This window comes from Crotalus tigris, unplaced genomic scaffold, assembly GCF_016545835.1.
Source record: "Crotalus tigris isolate CLP2741 ecotype Arizona unplaced genomic scaffold, ASM1654583v1 scf7180000018103.2265978, whole genome shotgun sequence".
Lineage (NCBI taxonomy): Eukaryota > Metazoa > Chordata > Lepidosauria > Squamata > Viperidae > Crotalus > Crotalus tigris.
This window is the reverse complement of record NW_024096824.1, coordinates 2090108-2112603: the sequence shown is the minus strand read 5'-3', so window position 1 is coordinate 2112603 and position 22496 is coordinate 2090108. Positions and strand designations below refer to the sequence as shown.

Below are 22496 nucleotides of genomic sequence, written 5' to 3'. Positions count from 1 at the left end.
AGAATGCAGAGAAGAGCAACGATTAGGGGGCTGGAGGCTAAAACATATAAAGAATGGTTGCTGGAATTGGGTATCTCCTCAAAGAAGAGGAGAAACAAGCTATTCTCCAAAGCACCTGAAGGCAGGACAAGAAGCAATGGATGGAAACTAATCAAAGGGAGAAGCAACCTAGAACTAAGAAATTTCCTAACAGTTCAATCAATCAGTGGAACAACTTGCCTCCAGAAGTTGTGAATGCTCCAACACTGGAAGTTTTTAAGAAGAGACTGAAAGGGTTTCCTGCCTGAGCAGGGGGTTGGACTAGAAGACCTCCAAGTTCCTTTCAACAACAACAACAACAACAATATTGCATAGCTTGTTGCAATAACCTTCCAGATTCTATGGCTATATGCATTCTGAGATTGTAACCCATTCAAGATATTCAACAGTCCTTATATTGTTATAATATTTCAAAATGCTTGTCAAAGGAAAGACTTTTAGTCAAGCAATTATAATGGCATAACCATTTTATTTTGGAAACAATGTAGATTTCCTTGTACCGTTCAACACTATATGACTCTACTTGCTTTATTGAAGTGCCTGGAATTGAAAGTGAGAAAGCATCACTTAATCTACCAAAGTCAATGTACTGGACGGCCAGGTTTAACTTATGACTCATATTGTTTGACAATAATGCTAGTTATCATTTTCCCCAGCAGCAGGTTGGGGAAGACTGGTTTGGTAGGAATAAATGAGATTATTCTGCAACTGACTATTCTATTTTAGCCTCATTGGAAAAGTAGAAAGATTAGTGGCTTCTCAAAAGTAGATGATATGGGCAGAATGATACCATCTGTGGGTTTTGGATTTAGTGGTTCAGCTGTGGCTACTTCTTAGGCAAAAGTTTTGGATTACATATGATCATATAGACAAGAGCAGGGTTTCCCAACCAGGGTTGCTCGCACCCCCTGGCGGTGTGAGACAATATGTGCAAAAACTTGGGTTTAGAAATTTCAAAATTATAGTGTATATGCATAATTTGTTGCCGTTATTTCAAACTTTTGTAAGGGGTACGAGAATATATCAGCATTCTGGGAGTGCGAGGTATAGAAAAGGTTGGGAACCACCATCAGGCAGCCATCACCTAATCTGGTATTGAAAACCAACACCTGGCCTGTTGGCAGGATTTACTGGGCTGCTATTACTTGCTACAGCATTACTTTCACAGACAACATATTAAGTCACAAGGATGGTTAAAAAACATTTTAATGTACAGCTATGTTTTTCTAAAACTGCATAGTACATACATACTCTGCAAAGATCTCTGAGAGATAATTTAGTCTTAAAGCCTTGGTGCTCTGCAGTTTGGATTGTAGCTCCCAAAAAACTATTCTCATTGCTTGATGGGGATGATGAGAGTTGAAATTGACAGTATCTAGCAAGCTGCAGCCAAAAGGTTGATGGCATTTAATATTTTGGTTTGATTGATGAGTTGCTCTGGAAGTCATAAAATAACAGGAATGGGGAGGCCTTGGTTCTGTCCATAGCCCCGTCCCTCTTTCGTATGTGAGCCAGTTTCTTTCAGACCACACGTGGGATATGAGATCTGTGTCATCTGAGCTAAAAGTTCTGATACAGTTTGCTATCTTATCCCATGCCAAAAAGTCTTTATTTTTATTATTCCTCTGGATGCAATAATTGCTGATGGAAAAGCAGTTGAAATATTTTGACAATTTTTTTACAGATGAGATAGGGTTCTGGCATTTTGCTCAGTTAGGAGGGGTGTTAAGTATGTATGTGTAAGATTGTCTAGTACAGTGTTTTTCAAACTTGGCAGGTTGAAGATGTGTGGACTTTAACTTCCCAAATTCTCCAACCAGCATGGCTAGCCAGGGAATTTTGGGAATTGAAGTCTACACATCTTCAAGTTGTCAAGGTTAGGAAACACTGATCTAGTTATTATTTCACCACCAGTTTTCAGTCTCATGTTTATATTTCAGTTTATCCCAAAGGAAGGTATCATAATGAAACACTTTCTCTAAAGTAAAATTTTTAGATCAAGAAGCAGGGGGAACCAGAAAAGCTGTAAAATGATAGGAGATTTATTATTATCATTATTATTTTTAAACTACTGTATTATGCCTTTCTGAACAAAGCTATCCCCGGGTAGCTTGCAGCATCTTAAAGTTACAATTCAAATTTTGAGTCTTCATTTATAAATGAAAACCTGCAACTTTGTTTGGATACACAATATACTTGTGTATCCAAACAAAGTGAATTAAATTCTTTAACATAAAAGTTTAAAATGTACAGATACACACACACACACACATATCCTGAACATAAAATAAGGCCACTGGCCACTTTGCAACATTAGAGTAAACTCATAATACAGTACTTAAGTATCTAAGAATAAGGTACAGAAATAGCCTTCTTTTAAGGGAAGACAGTATTTAAAAGATTAAATAACATAATCTTTTGCTGCTCATCATGATGCGGGAACAAATGGAACAAACAGGAGCAGGACACATATCTAAATGTGCATTTCAACTAGGAGAGATGAGTGTTCAGAAACCTTTTGATTGGCTTTTGCAATGATGAATTTACAGAGTAGGGAAACCTTTTGGAGAAGAGGAAACAGTCATGTTCATTTCCAGCATAAATACTTAACATGACCTATTTGAATCCAAATTGGATTAAGTCCATTAAACTTGGATTAAGTCCATTAAACTTTAATCTTATCAGTTTAAGAATCATTCTAACATCAAAAAGTTGATTACACAATTTATCAATGAATTTGTAACTGCTATCAAGATCTTTCTGGTTTTTTATTGTTATTATCAGGGAATTGCAAGATAGAAAGCTTTTTCACACCATTGTAATTATTATGGAAGTATCTGACCTTTTCTGGGATTGGAAATTAATAAGCATGTTGCTCCTTATCTGTACTTGGATGGAAGGTCATCAAAATGTCAGGGCTGTAGGCAATACTGGAACAAAAATAATACTGGAAAAAGGCAATGACAAAACAATTATATACTGAAGACAACTGCTTTGATGTTCCATGAAATCACCATCAAATTCAATTTAAAAAAATTACCTTTACTCTAGTACAGTTGTAAAGCACATGCTTTCCATGCAAAAAAAAATATCTATCATTCAAAGTCATATTTAATAAGACCTAGAATTGGAAGAGTCAATGACATACTGAAGTGAGATGGACAAATATTCTATCCTAATGTAAACTACTTTTATAGCTTTCTGTTTCTTGAGTGCCACATTCTAAATTAAAAACAGAGATGCAGAAAATCTACCTCAGAGCTTGTTAAAAGTGAATGTGTGGATTTTCTTTATCACTGATTCTGGGGGACAGTTGAGCTGCATTTGTATTGGAGTAGGCAAGTTTCTGTTCCATATCCTGCCATATTTAGAAGGTTCTTTTCAGGTTGGAGATTGCCATACTTAAAAGGACTGAGTTTTTTGCTGCTTGGGGATCTTTTCCCAGTTGCTTCCTAAAATGTCCATATGATAAGAATACGCTGGAAAAGAGGCTCTGGGGTTCAAATAGTTCAATATTACTGTAAATGTGCTGGGCTCTTTAAAAAGTAAAGGAAAATGGAAAAGACCTAAGTCAGTGGTGGCGAACCTATGGCACGGGTGCCAGAGGCAGCACTCAGAGCCCTCTCTGTGGGCATGCACGCCGTTGCCCCAGTTCTAGGCCTTCAGTGGGGTTTTATAAAACATTTTCGCTTTAGGCCTCCACCGCCGTGTGCAAAAAAAAAAAAAAGGTTCAATCAGTCAATTTCAACCTCTCGTGGGAAAAAAAAATCTTGCACAATTGGAATTGATTGATTGAACTATTTAGTCCCACCCAGTCTTTCGTTACCACCAGAGCCACGCTCACCCAATGGGCCATGCCCAGCCAATGGGCCACACCCACCCAGCACCTGACGATGCATAAGTGGGGTTTGGGTTGCAGTTTGGGCACTCGATCTCTAAAAGGTTCGCCATCACTGACCTAAGTCATCCATTTTAACTTTTGGCCTCATCTGACTTTAGATCAAATCTGATTCATTTTTCTGTTGACTTTTAATGTGAGACAGAGACAGAGAATGGAGGTTTACTAGATCAGACATTTGTTCCTGAGTGGAGATCATTAAACCGCACAGATCTACTTTGAGTTGTTCCTTCCTACTTGAATGCAACACAGGCTGAAATAAATCATTTTTCTCTTCTGAAGGTCAGAGTGGTATGCTTGTCCTCTGAAGATCAGAAACTGGAGATCAGTTTTATTATTAAGCCCAGTCTTTGTCTTTGGAATTGAAGCTGGCCTCTCACCATGTCAAGTGAAGCAGAAACAGTCAGTGTCAACAGTCAACAATCAACTGCCCAGCAGCAAACGCCACTCAAACCACAGCCTTCCAAAAAAGAGAAAAAGAAAGGTAAGGTATAAAAAGGAAAGCAAGATCATTCCTGAAACCATCTGGAAAAGACTTGAGAAAACAAGCACAGCTTGGTGCAGATCAAAATAGGATGGGGATCTAGTTTCAGTACAGTTTTAAATCAGACCACACTCATAATTTGGTGCCTGAAGTTGTCCAAATGATGGGATATATTCTCTGATGAATGAAATGCATGAATGTATCTGTGAGTGAATGGCATCTGGGAAAGCAGATAGTATGAGGAATTGTTTGCAGGGGAGGCTTGTAGTAGAGGAAAGTATGTGAAGGTTACAACAAAGTTCCTGTCAAATGTACCTTAAGTATTTGCAAACTGATGCAAGAACAGAGAATATAATTTGGAAAACATGCTGATAAAATGAATAGATTTGGTAGGTTCAGTAGCAGCACATCCTGAACCTGATGTTTATGCATCTTCAATATATTTTATAGGGTACAAAAATATACATCAGATATAATATTCAATGTCTTGAGCATCCTTTTTATTTTATGCTATTCTGAATCAAAAGCAAACTAATTAGAATCTTGCATTAGACTGCCATCTTATGGTCATGCCAATATATAGCAGAATTCTTTGAGTTTATAACCTTGGCTCTTTCAACTTTTATGTGTATGTAACCTTCTGTTCAGAGAATTGACCCTTTGTATTCCCTTATACAAAATTATAGCTTGAATATATTTATGGCTAGTGCAAGGTAAAAGAATTGCTACAGGCTGAATGTCTGCTCATTGCATCCAGAAGAAAAACTAGTAACTTATTAAATACAGTACACAGTTAAGGGGAACACTGGCTGTTATAAAATGCATATACTGTACTCTGTTATCTATAGCCACAGCAAGAGTTCAGATAGACTTACATGAATTAAACTCACTTTTCAGGATTGGAAAAGACAGAGGAATTCCTTTTGGCCAGATTTCAAGGTGATGGGGTAAAGTACAAAGCCAAATTGATTGGTGTTGATGATGTTCCAGAAGCAAGAGGAGACAAAATGAGCCAGGATTCAATGATGAAATTAAAGGTAGGTTTGAGTCATTTCTTGCAAGTTTAAGTCTTATTAGATCTATAGATATGTCATATCATGTACATAGATATGGGTTTTTTTTGTCCAACGAGTATCTTCAGCATTGAGAGTGTGATAGATTGTGAGGTTCTTTATGCTCTCTGAGCTTGTTTGTTTTCTTGCAGGAATTTTGTTACCCAACTAGATAACACCTTCAGTGCTCTGATAGTGATAGATTGTTGACGTGGGACAGGATGTGCTTGTAAAGCTAGATTTACCAGAATTTTAGGAGTAATTCATTATTGCATCCTGACACAGACTTAATTTGAAGATGGACCAAATGTCATGTTTGTGACTTTTATAAAACAAGTGTTTGAAGAAGAGAAAAATACCTAGAATTTGCATACAGAAAAAAAGAAATGGAAATATTGCAAGAACAATGAGTATTCTGAAGCTCGTATAAATTGTATTCAGCTTTCTTGCTTTTAGATAGATAGATGATAGTTAGATATGTAGCGTTACCCCCTCAGAGGCCACCAAAGCCCAGCCCCTCCCAGCCCCGCTCCCCTCCATCGCGCTCTGCAGCTGCCTCTCAAGGTGTTAGTAAAGTGTCTTTTCTAGCAGAAGCTCACGTGAAATGAGGAGGTGGCAGACTCTCGTTGTCAAAGGGGGGCTTTCAGGAACAAAGATGACTAGCCCCAATAGTCAGTGTGTGATGGTGTTTAACAGCCCCAGGCAGTCATAGTAGCAATAGTCAATGATTTCGCAGCAACTGTTTGTAAACAAATGGGATGGGGAAAACCCCGGCTCCAACTAAGGTAGTCAGCATTCTGCAAGAAGGTAGTCAGTGTTCTGCAGTAACAACTTGCCCTGCAAGGGCAACTCCTCACAATGTCTATAACTTGCACAAGTAACAATAATCAAAGTTCGGATGGTCGCTAGTCTCCAAAGCAGTAATGACCAGCCTCTCCTTCTCTTCTGTTGTAGATTGCAGTCTCAGGACTTGTCGGGTGTCAAAACCCCTCCTCCCTTTCCTTTATTGTTAAAATCTGAATTTAGCAACCCCAGCAACCTTCTCTCTCCTCACTCTCTCTCTTGCCTCCGCTCGGGATATTCCCCCCCCCGAAAGAAAGCAGTAAAATTCTACTTTCTCATTCTCTCTCACTCTCTCCTTCCCTCTCCTTCACAGAAAGGGATCAGCTAAAACCTCAAATCCCTCTTCAATTTCACCTGGTCTCTCTCCGGCAATAGCAACCACACCCCCACACCCTTTCTTTCCTCCTTTTTCTTTCCTTCCACCAGATCTATGCCCGCCGTGCCCAAAACCGGCAGCAGCTGTCCGAGCTTCCCTCTCCCCAGGCAGGCTCTTGCAAAGCCTTTTGGTCAGCCCCACGATAGATAGATAGATAGATAGATAGATAGATAGATAGATAGATAGATAGATAGATAGATAGATAGATAGATAGATAGAGTTTATTGTCAGTTTTTTAATGTGGGCACATTGGCACACATTAAAAATAAAATTTTGTTGCTTGCTCTCAAAAGTGAACACATACATAACAGACATTTAAACATGCTATATACAACATATGTATAAGCCTACACCTTTACATATAAATAACATATAAATATTAATCACTGTTCATCTTGAATACATAGTGGATTTTCTTTATATTTCCCATCAAAATGCTTTGTTTAATGGGGCAGGGGAAGTAAATTTCAAGACTTGTATATTTTCTAATATAGTACAAACAATGTTGGTAAATCTTCATATTTTGAAAAGTGATGATTCTGACAGGACTGCATAAATCAAGGGATATATTAGATCCAGCCAGTCAAGGCAGGCAGTTTGTAACTTTGTGGGTTCGTTTTTCTTTGGACGGAAGCACTAAAATTGTTTTTACAGGCGCTTTTAAGAAAGAAAGAAAAACAAAGTGAAGTGAACTGATTTGAATAATGACACTTTTTATTAATTTAATTTATTTATTTTAATTCATTTAAATATTTATTTAAATAATATTTATTTATTTAATTGGTTCATATAACATGCTGGCTTTTGATTGATAGGGAATGGCAGTTGCAGCCCGTTCCCAGGGACAGCACAAGCAGAAAGTATGGGTGAACATTTCTCTTGCTGGAATCAAAATCATGGATGAAAAGACTGGGGTGAGTTCTGTGTTCAAGAGGGGATTACGATTCTGTTTAGAGATGTATCTGCTACTGAAACAATGAAAGGCTTAGCTTCACCCTAAATCTTTAATACTCTCAAGCATTGTGTCTAAATAGAAGTGGCAGTTGCTTCAATAAAGTGAAATAGCCATGTTAGAATGGCAAAACTAATTATGCATCCTGTTCTTAACTTTAAAAAAATTACCTGCCTGCAAACTCTTGTTGTACTTTATGAATCACTGTGTAAAACTGGATTAGCTCTGATTTGCAAACAACAAATGAGGAATTAACATTGAGGCAGAACTCTTGTTAAAGGAAAAGCAACTACTGTGACATCTTAAATCGCTATTTGACTTCTTGTCCTATATTCCTTGTTCTAAATTGGAACAAATATCAAATACTTTTAACCCTCATAACAATATCTGTGGCTTCTGGTTGGTGTATACATATATTACTTATTCAGGCGCATGTACCTTTTTAGATCTTGGTGCTGATAATTCAAACTACATGTTAGACTGTAATGCAATTCTTTTGCTTTTTGCTTAATGTAATGTATAGACCCAGTCAAATATGTTTTAGCCAACCAACTAAGGTTAAACAGTGATATATGAATCTACGGGTAGTCCTCAACTTATAACAGGTTGTTTAGTGACCATTCAAAGTTACAATGCTACTGAAAAAACTGACTTATTTTTCACACTTATGACCATTGTACATCCCCATGGTCACATGATCAAAATTCAGACGCTTGGCAACCTGACTCATATTTATGACAGTTGCAGTGTCCCAGGGTCATGTTCCCCTTTTCTGACCTTTTGACAAGCAAAGTCAGTGTGGAAGCCAGATTCACTTAACAACCGAATTACTAACTTAACAACTGCAGAGGTTCATTTAACAAGTGGGGGGGAAAGGTCATAAAATGGGACAAAATTCACCTAATTAAATGTCTCACTTAGCAACAGAAATTTTGAACTCAATTGTGGTCATAAGTCAAGGACTACCTGTGCTTAGTGTTTTATCTATCAGAGTAAAATTTTTTTAAAACTATTGAGCATCAGCTAAAGTGAATAAGAGTGACAGCAATCCTGATTAGAAAACAGGCTAAACAATTAAGTGGGATTTGCAAACTTGTCAAATTGCTTGTCATTAGTTCTGATTACTTTGACAAGGGATTATGCTATTCATGGTTATTTCTATGTCACTTGATTTGATTCTAGGTTATTGAGCATGAACATCCAGTCAACAAAATCTCTTTTATTGCTCGGGATGTGACTGACAACCGAGCCTTTGGCTATGTCTGTGGGGGAGAAGGGCAGCACCAGTTCTTTGCCATCAAAACTTCACAACAAGTAAGAGGATAATAATGTAAAGAATAATGGCAAACCGCGCAAGAATAATACAGGTTATTTTAGTATACTGCTATTGTGTAGCTCAGAAGAAGATTGAGACAGAAGCTATTGCCCCTTGCTGCCTCCCGCCAATACAAGAAAGGTAAATGTGACACCTCACCCAGCCAAAAAGGATTGTCCATCTCTGGTTTAAAGTAAGTTCTGTGATTCAGGTTCTCCATGAATATGCTATATTCATAAACACATTCTATTGGACAATAATTGCTAATAAAATTCCTGTTGGATCTATTCATAATAATTTGTGATCCCACCTATTGCATTCAGGGTACACATGAGAAGCATAATAGACCAACACATGAAAACAAGAGCTGTACTTCATTCTGGCTGAGAATTATGCCCAGGTTCCTTATTTCTTAGCTCTCCAAGAAAAGTGATCCTAGAGAACTGCAGAGTTGATTAGTAGCTGGGATACTACACAATTCCTCTTAGTTCTCCAGGCCTGGGGTAATCTTTTCTCCTAAGATAGTGCTTAGCACAATCATTTATATTTCGTGAAACTGTTTATCTGCCTTGTAAAGAACTTGTAATTCAAGCATTTGAATTACCTGCTATTTTAGAAAATGCATCTCACTTCATTCTTTTCTTAGGCTGAACCTCTGGTTGTAGATCTGAAGGATCTCTTCCAAGTAATCTATAACATGAAGAAAAAAGAAGAGGATGATAAGAAGAAGGTAATGCTGCTTCATGGTAGACTTGATAGATTTCAGACTACTTTCTAATTGGATATAAAGCAGAAAAAGGCTTCAGTTGATTACCAAATGTTTGCTACATCTTGAACTTCTAACTAAATTATAGGGTTGTGTAGTATCTTCAAAGGGGCCCTTTGCTTTGATAAAAGTCTGAGCACACTGTTTGTGCATAAATACTGTGGTGCTTTGCTCTTAATTGATGGCCTGGACATGATGCTTCAGTTGACAACGGTGGCAAGGGAGGGAAATTGCTATGACTCTTCAAATGCTCTCATTAGCTCCACAGCCAAAAAGCGGCATCTCATTGATTCAGCAGCCTGCCATTTACACTTAGGAAAATGCTTTCCTTTTTCAAAGAATGTATGGCTATTGCCCTGCTGGGCCAATATTGCTGCCAGCCTGGGGAGAAGAGTAATTTGAGAGGCTTTTTTTTATTGAAGAGCCCCAGAGTGCCCCTTTGATCATATGACCATGGGGATGCTGCAACGGTCATAAATTTGAAAAATAGTCATAAGTCACTTTTTTCAATACTGTTGTAACTTCAGTCACTAAATGAACTGTTGTAAGTCGAGGATTATATAATCAACTTAATGCTATCGGGGGAATACTGGGAGTTGAAGCCCACATGTTTTAGAGTTGCCAAGTTGCCAAGTTTTAGAGTTGCCAAGAAACATTGGTCTAAACAACTTTTCATGAATATTCTTGATGCAAGTTTTTTTCTTCTACTTCAGAATGAAGAGGCCAGTAAAACTGAGGTAAGACAAAAAGTGTCTTATGGGGAAAGTTATTTATCAGAGATCATAGCAATAGATTTCTTAAACCTGACTTAATTATGTTTTCTTCCAGAATGGTAATGATGAAGCAACTACTGATCAAGTTGGCAAAATAAAGCTGGTATGTAGAACTTTCTAACTTGAAGAGCACGTTAATAAGCTCTTGAGTGGTGGTTAAACCAGAATGGGTTGCATTATTGCTGCAAACTTTACTGGACTGATATAGCTAGTTTGTCTCATAGCTTAATGCAACAACAGCTTGTTTTTTTCCAGCATTCCTATGTCTGCTGTTGTTTGGACTTGAGTAATTTATACATTGAAGTGTGGAATCCTAACTCTTACAAACTTTGTATTTAAAGGGTGTCGACCAGATGGACCTATTTGGAGACATGTCTACTCCTCCAGACCTCAACAGTCCCACAGTGAGTAGTAAACAATTACTGCCTCCAAAATCAGGAAAATTTTGAAAGTCCTCTTGGATGATGAAGTGATTCTATATAGACAGTCCTCTCTTCAAAGGATCTTTCTGGAGGGACCTGGAACAAACTGCAGATTGTACTATTAATCAATGCTAGAGGCTGGTTATCGCTTTTTAAAGGATGGATACAGATGTCTAAGGAAGAATACCTAGCATAAATGGGCCAAACTGAGTTTCCATAAAGTATATTTGCATAGCTTTGGCTAACTTGATGAACAATAGTAACTTTAGTGATATGTACAGAAACACATTGCAGTCCAGAAGGATATAATAAATGAGTATAAACAAAGAAGCTTGGAGGAAGAGATATGGAAAAAATTAGCAGTTTATTTGAAGAAACTGCTTTAATGCACTTGGTTTGATAATTAGCTAGATTTGGAAAGCTCTTGATCAAACACTGCTATGAGCAAATCATCATGAGACTGGCATCCAACAATACATATTCAGGGCTGTTTCAGTACAAGCCTGAATAACATCCTCCTTCTACCACTGTTTCATAATCAGGTATGGATAATAGTGGTCTCCAGTAGGAATGTTTTCACAGTGCACGAAGCCAATCCAGTTGATGAATGTGAAAATGCACTCAGCAGTCTAAACTCATGTCTCCTTGTTATAAACTCTGGCTTTTTTGTGGTTCAGGCTACAGTCTGTATTTGGAAGAGTCATCGTTTCTTGTTAGAATGAATGAGAATTTAAAGCCTAGCTAATTGTTATTTTGATTCTAGTTCATGCTAACCATAAATGATGCCTACTCTGACGTTTAACCACAATACTTAAGTCACAGAAAAAACAAAAACTGTTGGTTAAAGAATTACCAAGATGGTTGATAGCATGACTGTTTTTATATATTTACGATTTTAATGAAATGTTGTGTGCTGTCCAAAGACACTTTTTGCAAGATGGATGGCTGTATAAACGTGATCAATCAATCAATAAAACAGAAGAATAGATGCTTATGTGTGCATGTTCCCATCCTGATTGGTTTGATGTATTAATTATCCATTATAAATCTCAACTGAGATTGAATAGCTGGCTGAATAACTTCACAGTAGGGTGATAGTTAAAAAGAAAATGAAGAGCAGCAAAACGCCTTTCTGACATAACATGCACATTTTCTAAAAAAAAAAAAAATCCATTTCAAACCTGCTTGCTTATCATTTTTTTTTAAATCAAGAGCTCATGAGACTACTTGCACATGCTAATCTGTCTTCTTTCCCAAACCTAATAGGAGGAGGAGGAGGAAAAAGAGATCCTGTTAGTGGATTTAAACTCTGAGATTGAGGCTCCTCCAACTTCTCTCAAAGGAGAGGACCTTTTCTTGAACGACATCACGCCTTCCCTGCCATTGCCAAAGCTACAGCCGCCTTCCTTGCCTGAAAATGCTTTTTCTGCAAACCTCAGCTTCTTTCCTACCCCCAGTCCTGACCCTTTCCGTGATGATCCTTTCACGCAAGCTGATCAATTGGCACCCCCTTCCCTTGATTCTTCTTTAAAATCTTCCAGTCAGAAGATGGAGAACAGTGGTGTGAACGGGGACGTAGACTACTTTGGGAAAGAGTTTGATCAGATTTCCAACCGGACTAGCAAGCAGGAAATGCTGGCCAGCCAATGGCTGCTCGAAAGTAAATCGGCACATTTAGTGGTGAAGACATCTGACGGGGTCCCGGAGAGAGAACAGAATGGTTTTGTGGCCAAATCCCCCCTGAGTGTCTTTGCAGAAAGCTCTCCCAAAGGAACGCCTATGCAGAACGGGTTACGGCTAGACTCTGATAGCAGCCACCAGTCAATGCCACAAGATTCCATCACGATTAGCCCACCTCCACAAAGTACAAAGCCAGGAAGAGGAAGGAGGACTGTTCAGGTGAACATTGGGGCATGTGCAAAATGGTAACATGCATGTTTTCTACTTGGATTAGGTGAAGGAAATTCTCTGCCTCTCTTCCTGAAAGCTCTGCTGGCAAAAAAAAAAAAAAAAAAAAAAGCTGATTGCCTTCACTCTATAAATACTGCAACCACTGTGAACCTAACATTTTCTCTGTAGAGTCATTCTTTCCTAACTTTGCTTTCTTTCTCCTAAAGCTGCCATATATTTATATCTTGGGTAAGTAAGACACTTGAACTAGTAATGCATGCATTAAGCATAATGCTTTGAAAGAAGCACAGTGTTTTCTTTGTTTAGTTCAGGCAGTTGAATCTGGTATGGGAGATTCAACCTTGTATAGTAGACCCCAAAGGTGTAGAAGCGAGGTCAAGGAAATACATAAACAACCTTGGTTTTCTCATATAAGCTGAAACTAGGACAGGGTAACCCTCCTGAATTAGTGCTGTAAGAAGGATAGACTCCAGCCATTCAATGGTAATGAGAGCCCACCTCAACAATAAGCTTGGATTGAAAGATTTTTGAATGTAATATTTTCATTTTTTTTAAATAGAAGGTTGGTATGAGGAGGGTAGGTGATTAAAATTAGGAATATGGCTGATATTTGGTTGAATACCATCCATTCAGGCTGCTTTAGACTGATTTTTGCAGCTCTGTGAGGCAAAAGCAGCACATATAGACACAGGCATATGGATCAGAGATACAAGGAGCACAAGTGAGGCTGCAGAAAGTTTCAATCTGCAAAACCAAAACTGTTTTGCTTCATGCCTGATTTTTCTCTGCCCAATAAAAGCAGAGATATGAGACAATAAAAGTAAAATTAAAATGAATAAAAACCTGTTTGCAAGCAATTTTAAACATTGTTAGTTCATGTGAATCTACAGTAAACTAAAATAGGAAAGAAGAGATGCAGAATGAGCTTCCCTGAATCTGGATATTTGCTTATACCAGTGATGGCGAACCTTTTAGAGACCGAGTGCCCAAATTGCAACCCAAAACCCACATGCATCGTCGAGTGCAGGGTGGGTGTGGCCCATTGGGTGGGTGTGGCTGCGGTGGTAACGGCAGACTGGGTGGGACTAAAAAGTTCAATCAATCAATTCCAACTTTGCAAGATCTTTTTTTTTCCCGTGAGAAGTTGAAATTGACTGACTGAACCTTTTTTTTTTTTTTTTGCACACGGCAGCAGAGGCCTAAAGCGAAAAGGTTTTATAAAACCCAGCTGAAGGCCTAGGACTGGAGCGACGGCGCGCGTGCCCACAGAGAGGGCTCTGAGTGCCACCTCTGGCACCCGTGCCATAGGTTTGCCACCACTGGCTTATACTCTCTGCATGTGCTTATATGAAATTAAGTATAATTGATCTTTGAGGAAAGCACAGCTGTGTGTGCAAACATATCCCATACTTTATTTATTTAGAAAGATATGTTGATTGATTGACTGACTGACAGACTGAAGTTAGTTCGTTTTTCAATTCTAATGAATGAGCGGCACTGATTATGCTTTGGGTTTACTCCCAGTTAAAAGCCTATCTTAAAAATGTAAGTTTTAGCATTAACTACTAAGTGATGAAAAGGCTTGTCCATCGTACTAGACTCATATCAGTTCAATAAAGCAGAAATCATGCTGGAGCAAAACATTTTGTGCTACGACAAAACATTGCAACATACAGCCAGCTGAGATACAAAGTTCCACATTTTATCTCCCAGGAAAAAGTCTTATTGGCCAAGTCTGTCACCCTTAGGCTTCTGTTAGAGGTTGGACTGGGACAGACAAAACATAGCTTATTGTGCAACTGATGAGCTGACTTAAGTTGGCCAAAGGTGCTGCTGAGGTTTATTTCCAGCAGAAGAAAATGTATGATCATATAGCTCTGATTTGAACTGTGGACTTCTTGATGCTCTCTGAACTTGGTTGTTTGCTTGTAGACATTTAACTAGCCAATTAGGTAATGTCATCAGTGTGAGTAAATATGAGGTTTGCTATCTTTTTATCTTCCCCTGCCAATTTTGTTGGGAGATTAGTTTCCTCCTTGGTGGTTCCTTGATTTAGAGTATTTTCTGCATAATTGTGTGTCTGGTGTTGATCCCTGCTTATCTGAGTGTTAGCTGCTGAAAGAAATTTGTTCTAGGTTTTTTGTTTCCTTCCTGGAATTTTTTTTTTTATTCTTTGTTTTGAACTGTATGCAGTTTATCTCCTTTTGTCTACTGATGATTGATTTGTCTGAATGCCAAGCCAAGAATACCCTAGTATTTTTCAACTGAGCTTGATCGAAAGCATGGGTGTCCAACCTTTTGGTTTGCCTGGATCACACTGAATGAAGGATTGTTTTGAGTGGTTTGACTGTGCATAATATAGTTAATGTATATAAATCACAGAATAATGTTAAAAGTTTGTAATCTTGTGGGGCTGTATTATTAGCTGTTCATGGCCAGATGTCGTGGATTAGACATGCCTGATCAAAAGTGTAACAGTTTGCTAGTTGAGACTGTGCTTGAGACTGTTTATGTGTTCTGAAATTAAGGAATTTTCCAATAAGAGGTTTATTTCTTTATTAAACGTGGATAACATCTTTCCTATAAGAGCTGACCCATCAATTTTTCCCTGCAATTTTCCCTGAGAGGTAGGTTGGGCTTAGACTAACTTGGCCAATGAGTTTCTATGGTTGATTGGCCAATGAGTTTCTATGGTTGATTGGATCATAATTTCACTTGTTGGGCAACGTTTTGCTTACTATCTTATACTGATTAATTATCATTTTATTGCAACATGGTTTGACTGTTCTGGCATTGGATGTGCAGTAGCATTAATGCTACCATTTAACTAATTCTAATCTTGTTCACTTCTTCAGGAATATATTTAAAATATGCTTCTGAGTTTATATACAAACATAATTACATTCCCTACATTCTACTCTTTGGGGGCTGTTTGTTAAGCTTGTGTGCTGCCCAGTGCTTCTGCATTAGAGAGACTGCTTGTCAAAATGACACAAAATTGTATTTTGCAATATAATGCTCTTGGCAGTTGATGTTACACCATCATTTACAGGAAATTGCACATGAAAGCTCTGCAGGCCACAACTGTAAACATTGCAAAGTCTTCCTTTGCTATCTTTTTCAGATATTTAGAAAAGATTTTACCCTATCAAAGGGAATAGGCTTGTATTAATTTATATATCTATATACCTGATGTTTCTGAAGCATGCCACCCTATTTAATACGAACTGAAATCATTTGCCTGGGAGTTGATCACTCACATCTTACATTTCTAGTTTGGTTTTGCTGCTGGAATGTCACAATGTTGCTGAGCAGATTGGGGTGCTGATAGAATAACGCAGGATTGAAGACTCTTAACTCCAAATAACATAAGACTTTCTGTGCAAAAAGCAGCCTTTCAAATGAAGGCTTCCTTTGGTTTCTTTCTAGAATGCAGCCAACGACTTGTTTGGTCCTGATGTTTTTGCTCCTGGATATTCTGCAACAAGCACTCTGACTACTACAGGACAGCCTTCTGGTGTACAGACCAACCCACTAGACCTCTTCAAAACCAATCCTCCTACAGCAGCTCCCATACCTGGACTAGGTTGGTAAAGATTGTGAGACGTGAACCTAGCTACATATTAGCTGAATATATTGAATGAATTGTGCACATATACTTAGTTTATGGTCCATAAAGAGGGGGTTTGCAGGGTAAGCAATGGATTGGTTAATCATGAGAAAGTATGAGAGTGAAGGTTCATTCTCCGAGCTTGTGGGTTGGTTTCTGAGCGTTTTGTTACCAGGTTAGGTAACATCTTCAGCGGAGCTTAAGGGGAGAGAGAAAGTGAGAAAGTATGTCAAGCAAATATCAGAGGTGCTTTTTCAAAAGGCAACTGCCTGCTTTTTTTCCTGAGGAAGAAGACGGCATTTTGCTTCTCATCCAAGAAGCTTCATCGGTTCTGGCAGGAAGGTGGGGGCAATGGAAGGATTAGGGGTGTGTGAGAGGGTGGAAGGGTCATATTTCTTGCAATCGTCTGGTTGTTAACACCTGGATGACTGAAAATCTCCATATTTATGTCAAGTAAATCAGTCCTTGTGATCGCTTTTGGAAAGGCCTCTGGTAGTGGAGGACACCATTGGATACAACCCTACAAGAACTGGACAAAAGCAGGTTGCTCATTTCTGCATCATCCACACAGTTCTTTCCTCAGAAGTTTGAATGGTAACAAACTGCAGTGTTTATATGATAGGCAGTCTATTAAACTCCTGGGAAATTGTTCTATTAACTGTTTTTAATTCATTGAGTTTTTTGTCCTAGCACTACATACATTGAGAAGTTCAGGTCCTTGACTCCCTAACAATTATATACTGTACTTCCAGGCCAGAGCTTGGGAAAAGTAGTGCTAATTTGTGAGGCTACAGTCCCAAATTTAATAAAGTGACTTTGAAAGTATTTGAAGTAAAATGAGAGAGAATACAGTCTGAAAGTAAAATGATACAGCATATTCGTACTTGTATTTTCAGAATTTTTAAATCCACATAACAAAGTCACCAAATTTTTTATAAAACAATTTACTGCAGGTTAATAATTCCAGCAAACTCTGCTGAGAAAGCCTTCTTGCAAATAGATGGGATAAAAACTGAAGGAAATCTAATAGAGATGCATACTGTAGGGAAGAATATAGTCAACATTTATGCATACTGTAGGGAAGAATATAGTCAACATTTATGAAATCATATTGATAATGCTTTTTGAGTTGTCCAGTGATGAGTTTATTTAAATTAGTCATTTTATTCTTCCCCAGGTGGTCTTCCTATATCAGCATCTTCATCACCAGCATGGGGTCCCCAATCTACGGCTTTCAGTCAGCCACCTCTAGTGTTTCCTGGAACTGCTCTGGGCACTCAGCCAGTGAAATTTGCACCATCTCTTGGTTTTGCTGCTCCTCAACAAGCACCTGGTTGGAGCCAGCCAGCATCTTTGGCAGTTCCAGGCCAGACTCCAGCTCCTGATCTCTGGAGTCAATCTGTGTGTGTTTCTCCATCCAATGCATGGGCACAGCCTCCTACTGGTGGGAACCCTTTCCATATCAACATGTTTCCACCTTCTCTGGCATCTCACCCTCCATCTATGCTGTCCTCCATGTCATCTACTAGCCCTCCTCCTCAGTTGCCTCCTAGAACTGCACCACAGAAGGAGTGCAGTGTAAAAAAAGAAAGTGATGCCTTTACTGCTTTGGATCCTCTGGGTGATAAAGAGATAAAAGATGTCAAGGAGATGTTCAAAGACTTCCAACTGACGAAACCACCTGCTGTGCCCGCAAGGAGAGCAGAGCAGCAACCACCAGGTAACACAATAGAGGTTCCTCAATATGTGGCTGACCACAATAACCTGGAAGCTAGCTGGCTGTTGTAATCTTCTGGTCTCATTGAATAATCTTCTAATTCCATATCAAACCTCTTCTTGACCATAGATTTATTGAATGGCCTTGAATAAGCCTTTTATATTAGCTAAGTGACTGATACAAAAAGTATGGTATGTGGTGGCATGTGATACATCTGTCTTTACTTTTCAATTCAAGTATGTCTGAGGTAGTCAGTGCTTAGATAGAGAGCACTTGAACTCTATACCAGTATTCCCAATCTACGCAGACAGGTAGAATTCAATACACAGAATTCCCCAGTTATTGCTTGGAATTCTAGGAGTTGTTGGCCAACAGTTGAGGAAGGGTGTTTTATATATATGCTGTCTTGGGTTGACAACAAATGTGATACAACAATAATCAAATAGATTTCAGCTTTGAATTTGACACCAGGAGATCTGTTAAAGTAAGAAAGAGGCATTGCTGCATTCCTGAGGCAGCAGAAGTCTCTCTTCTTCATCCATCTCTCTTCTTCAGCCACCTTCCTTTTTTTAAGGCTACTTCTAGAATTCCTGGCTTGCTAAAGAAAGTCACATTCTTAATATGTCTGGGACTTTTGTCCTTGGCTGTTTATGAAACTACGTGGTGTTACAAAAGTTGCGCCATTTAGGTGCAACACTGGCTGCTAATGTGCTTTCATCTGTCTGAAAAAAAGCACTGAAGATTTTTCACAAACAAAAGTAGAAGTAAGTAGTGTTTAGGGAGGAGAGGGGCTAGGAAAGTCAATCAGGAATTTTCTCAAAAGCTTATAATAAGCCCGTTCAGGGAAATCAAAATGAAAGCTGCAGAGTAATTGTAATAAGGCTGTGAGAATAACCTTGGGAGACAGGAAGAGGAAGAGACATAGCCAGGGCAATGATCAGAAAAGTGATATCCCAGCCCATAAAAAGCATAGGAGTGGAGAAAGCATGTCACAAGAGACCTCCCTAGTTCTCTAAAGACAAGGGAGGGGAGAAGTTCTAACCTTACAATAAAGATAGTTGGTTTCGTATCTGGACTAACTTGAAAGCTGGCACTACTTGCAATAAAAGAAAACAACTAGGTCCCTGAATCCAATGCTGATTTGTGTTGGTTGCATGAAATCTGGTGATCATGTATGTACAGTATGTGGTGTTGGTTGCTTAGTTAGCCTTGACATGAAATCCGCAGAAACACATTATGTATTGTTCTAGTAGAGGTATCCTCAATTTGGGTGCTGCTTCCTGTGAAGTTCATGTTTGATGCCAAACATGTACTTCTTTGCTATAGAACAAACTTCTTGGTGAACTTTCTATAATGTAATTTGGATATATTAAAAAAGTGTTCCTTTGCTCAACACAGGACCTCCAAAGCCTGTTCTGAGACAAAATGCTGCCCTGCTTATTTCTAAGCCTGCTGAAGACCGCTTTGAAAATCCTTTCAAGATAGATCCTTTTGCTGCTTCCTCCCAAGGTTTAGTAAGTATCTGGAGTCCATTTTACATGAAGTTACTGATAACATAACTTAACTGTGGGCTAAGAAAAAAAACACGTGAACATAGAAACTTTGTGCTCAAATAAATAGTCTGTATTATGGCTTAACTCAGTGGTCCAGTTCACACAAATATTAAGACAGTGGCTGGATTGCCATAAAAATTTAAACCACAAAATCCATGTTAGCTTAGTTTAGAATGTTGTGTGAAAAGACAAACCAAAATTTTACATATAGTTATGATCCAGTGTTTTCTCTCAAGTTGAAAGCAAGCGGGCTCCTATAAGCTGTTAAACTGAATAACAAAGCTGTGGTTTCTAATTGTGAGGAGCAGGAATGGGGAGTTCCCAATAAAGTAGAAAGACTTTTATCTGGATGTTCTTCTTAGTACTTTAAAAAAAAAGGTTTTCAATCACAGTGAAGACACTTTATGAAGAGATGAGCTCCTTTCAATGGCCTAAGAGACTTTAAGGTTAATCAAAAGTTGGGTCCAGCACATTTTTCAAGCCAGATTTAGTTACATAATGAAACATAACATTTCTTTGTGTCAGCTAGTCTTATAGGGGAAACTCTGTAGCTGACTGATGGATGGAAAAAAAATAGAACTCATACTTACAGTTAATATCTAATAGGCTTATAATATTGGAAAATGCTATGGATATTTTTAATGAGATATCTAAATACCTATGGTTCAGGAAATGCCTCTTTGGCTTTTTTTCTCTAAAATGATAGTTTTAGATATGTGTATAATTCTCAAACTACCTTTGATCCACAACTGGGCTGTATTCAACTGGGCTAGATGTGGGTAGACTATAGAGATTGCCTTGATGCTGAACTAAATGACCCATTAAAAGTTTTGGGCCTGAAGAGACCAAGTATTGTGGCAAATATTTTGAAATCCTTCATGTTTTGCAGTTTTTCAAAATGTTGAAATGCCTAAACTGGACTTTCATCTTTGTAAGAAATCTACATCTAGATTTTGTAAAAATGTAATTATTATGCTTAGTTTACCCCTGAGAAATATATGGTTATAACATTAGCTGCTAGAACAGTAGTGTTTAGTTTTGCTTCTGTATCAGGGCTTTTCAACCAGTGGTACGGGTACCACCTGTGGTACATTGGCACCTGGCAGGTGATACGCAGCCATCCTAGAAAAGTGGTAGTGGGGGAGGGGAATGAGCTGAACCGGTGGCAGCACCACACAAGCCTGAGCGAGGAACTGCAGGGCTGTCAGGGCTCAGCGGAAGCGCCAGGATCAGTGCTTCTTCAGGGCTGTCAGGGCTCAGTGGAAGCGCCAGGATCAGCGCCAGGCTCCAGCTGGAGCTCAGTGCTGATCCTGGTGTTTCTGCTGAGCCCAGAAGCAGCGCCGATCAGCTGGAATGTTGCAGCATCTCCAGAGTCTTGTGATTTACATTCAGATGCTTGGCAACTGGTTCATATTTATGACGGTCACAGTGTCCCAAGGTCATGTGAAGTGACCAAAACCTGTTGCAACCACCCAGCAGACGGGGGGACTAAAAACCAAACATCCCTCATCCCACCCCCACTGTCAATCCTCAACAGAAATGCCCACAACAATGGAAACCCCAGACAGGAGGAAGAGCACTGCCGGGTGGGCAGGCAGGTGTCTTGCTTGGCTGTGGCTTGGGGGGCATTTTTTTCAGTGTCATTGTAACTTCAAACAGTCACTAAGCAAACTGTTGTAAGTCAAGGACTACCTGTACTTTATCACTTTTTTCCTTTTTTTATTTTTGGTCATCAAGTTTTTGACACCTTGCTAGGTGACTGGTGGTACAATGGGTGAAAAGGTTGAAAAGCCTTGTTCTATATGTCAAAAAATTCTAAAGATATAGTAGTGCTCATGTACCTTTGGCTTGGAAAAATGTTTGCAAAATATATTCAAATCATGATGAAATTTTTCTTTTTCCTTTTTTCCAGATTACAGCTCAACAACAGCAATTGGCTTCTGCTCCTTGCAATGATCCTTTTGGAAATCCATTTGCATAAATTAGGTTGGTAAGTGATTATTATTTGCATATGATTAAAACATGACCAAAGAAAACATGACCATATACACATAATCCACATAACTATACAAAACATCTATGGGGATATGGCAGTAGTCTCATAACGGGATGTCCAATTCAGCTATCCTGGTGGTTGCCTCTAGGAAACCAGAGAATGCATGTCACGGGCAATCTTGCACAATATAGTTAATTGTTTGCATATCAGCACCACAATCGCTACAAGGGCAATCTTTCCATTCCCACTGAAGATGCACTTCTTCCAATATCATACCTAATTTTGTTCAATTTCATCCAGACAGAGGGAGGCAGGTCAAAACTAGGTGGCTCGATTGAGGGATTACTAATAGTCAGGTCACAAGAAGATACCTTCTTGGACCATTCCTCTCTCCTGGGTAGATGTTAAATGAATAGCTGTTCAAAGGGATTTCAAACTTGTGATGGACTGTGCATTGTCATGATGAACAGGATGGCCTTGTTATTCAGCATCCTTGACCACACAGCCAGATGAGAGTTTGTCTTCTAATGCGGTATGATATTGCTAAGTACCGATAACCAGTGCACAGGAGTGGGATACAATGTGCTAGACATTGCAGGCAATGTGTTATACATTGTCTGGCAGAGTTGGACATCAACCATTTGGTTGTGGGCACTGTTAAGCCACATGCTGGCATAATATTCAGTGTGGAATAAACCAAAGCCAGGGCTGTTGTTCATAAGGTGTTAGCAACAGCACCCCAAGGGGTCCCAGCTTTAATGTACTTAATGTATTTTATTAACATATTTA

General features: G+C 38.8%; 1 protein-coding gene across 4 annotated transcripts in view; it reads left to right on the top strand.

Moving 5' to 3' along the window:
- The window catches only part of DAB2 (DAB adaptor protein 2), a 71022-nt gene that overhangs the window by 46782 nt on the left and 1744 nt on the right, over nucleotides 1-22496 (top strand). For 2 of the 4 annotated variants that reach the window (XM_039347953.1, XM_039347951.1), the window contains exons 2-14: nucleotides 4220-4421; nucleotides 5319-5458; nucleotides 7508-7606; nucleotides 8827-8958; nucleotides 9606-9689; nucleotides 10439-10462; nucleotides 10554-10601; nucleotides 10840-10902; nucleotides 12187-12819; nucleotides 16261-16417; nucleotides 17619-18161; nucleotides 19557-19672; nucleotides 21624-21701. In XM_039347953.1, coding sequence (XP_039203887.1) covers nucleotides 4319-4421; nucleotides 5319-5458; nucleotides 7508-7606; nucleotides 8827-8958; nucleotides 9606-9689; nucleotides 10439-10462; nucleotides 10554-10601; nucleotides 10840-10902; nucleotides 12187-12819; nucleotides 16261-16417; nucleotides 17619-18161; nucleotides 19557-19672; nucleotides 21624-21692 — 2211 coding nt within the window. In that variant the 5' untranslated portion in view covers nucleotides 4220-4318 and the 3' untranslated portion in view covers nucleotides 21693-21701. The remainder of the gene's footprint in view (nucleotides 1-4219; nucleotides 4422-5318; nucleotides 5459-7507; nucleotides 7607-8826; nucleotides 8959-9605; nucleotides 9690-10438; nucleotides 10463-10553; nucleotides 10602-10839; nucleotides 10903-12186; nucleotides 12820-16260; nucleotides 16418-17618; nucleotides 18162-19556; nucleotides 19673-21623; nucleotides 21702-22496) is intronic. The other 2 variants (XM_039347952.1, XM_039347954.1) reach the window with 2 other exon arrangements.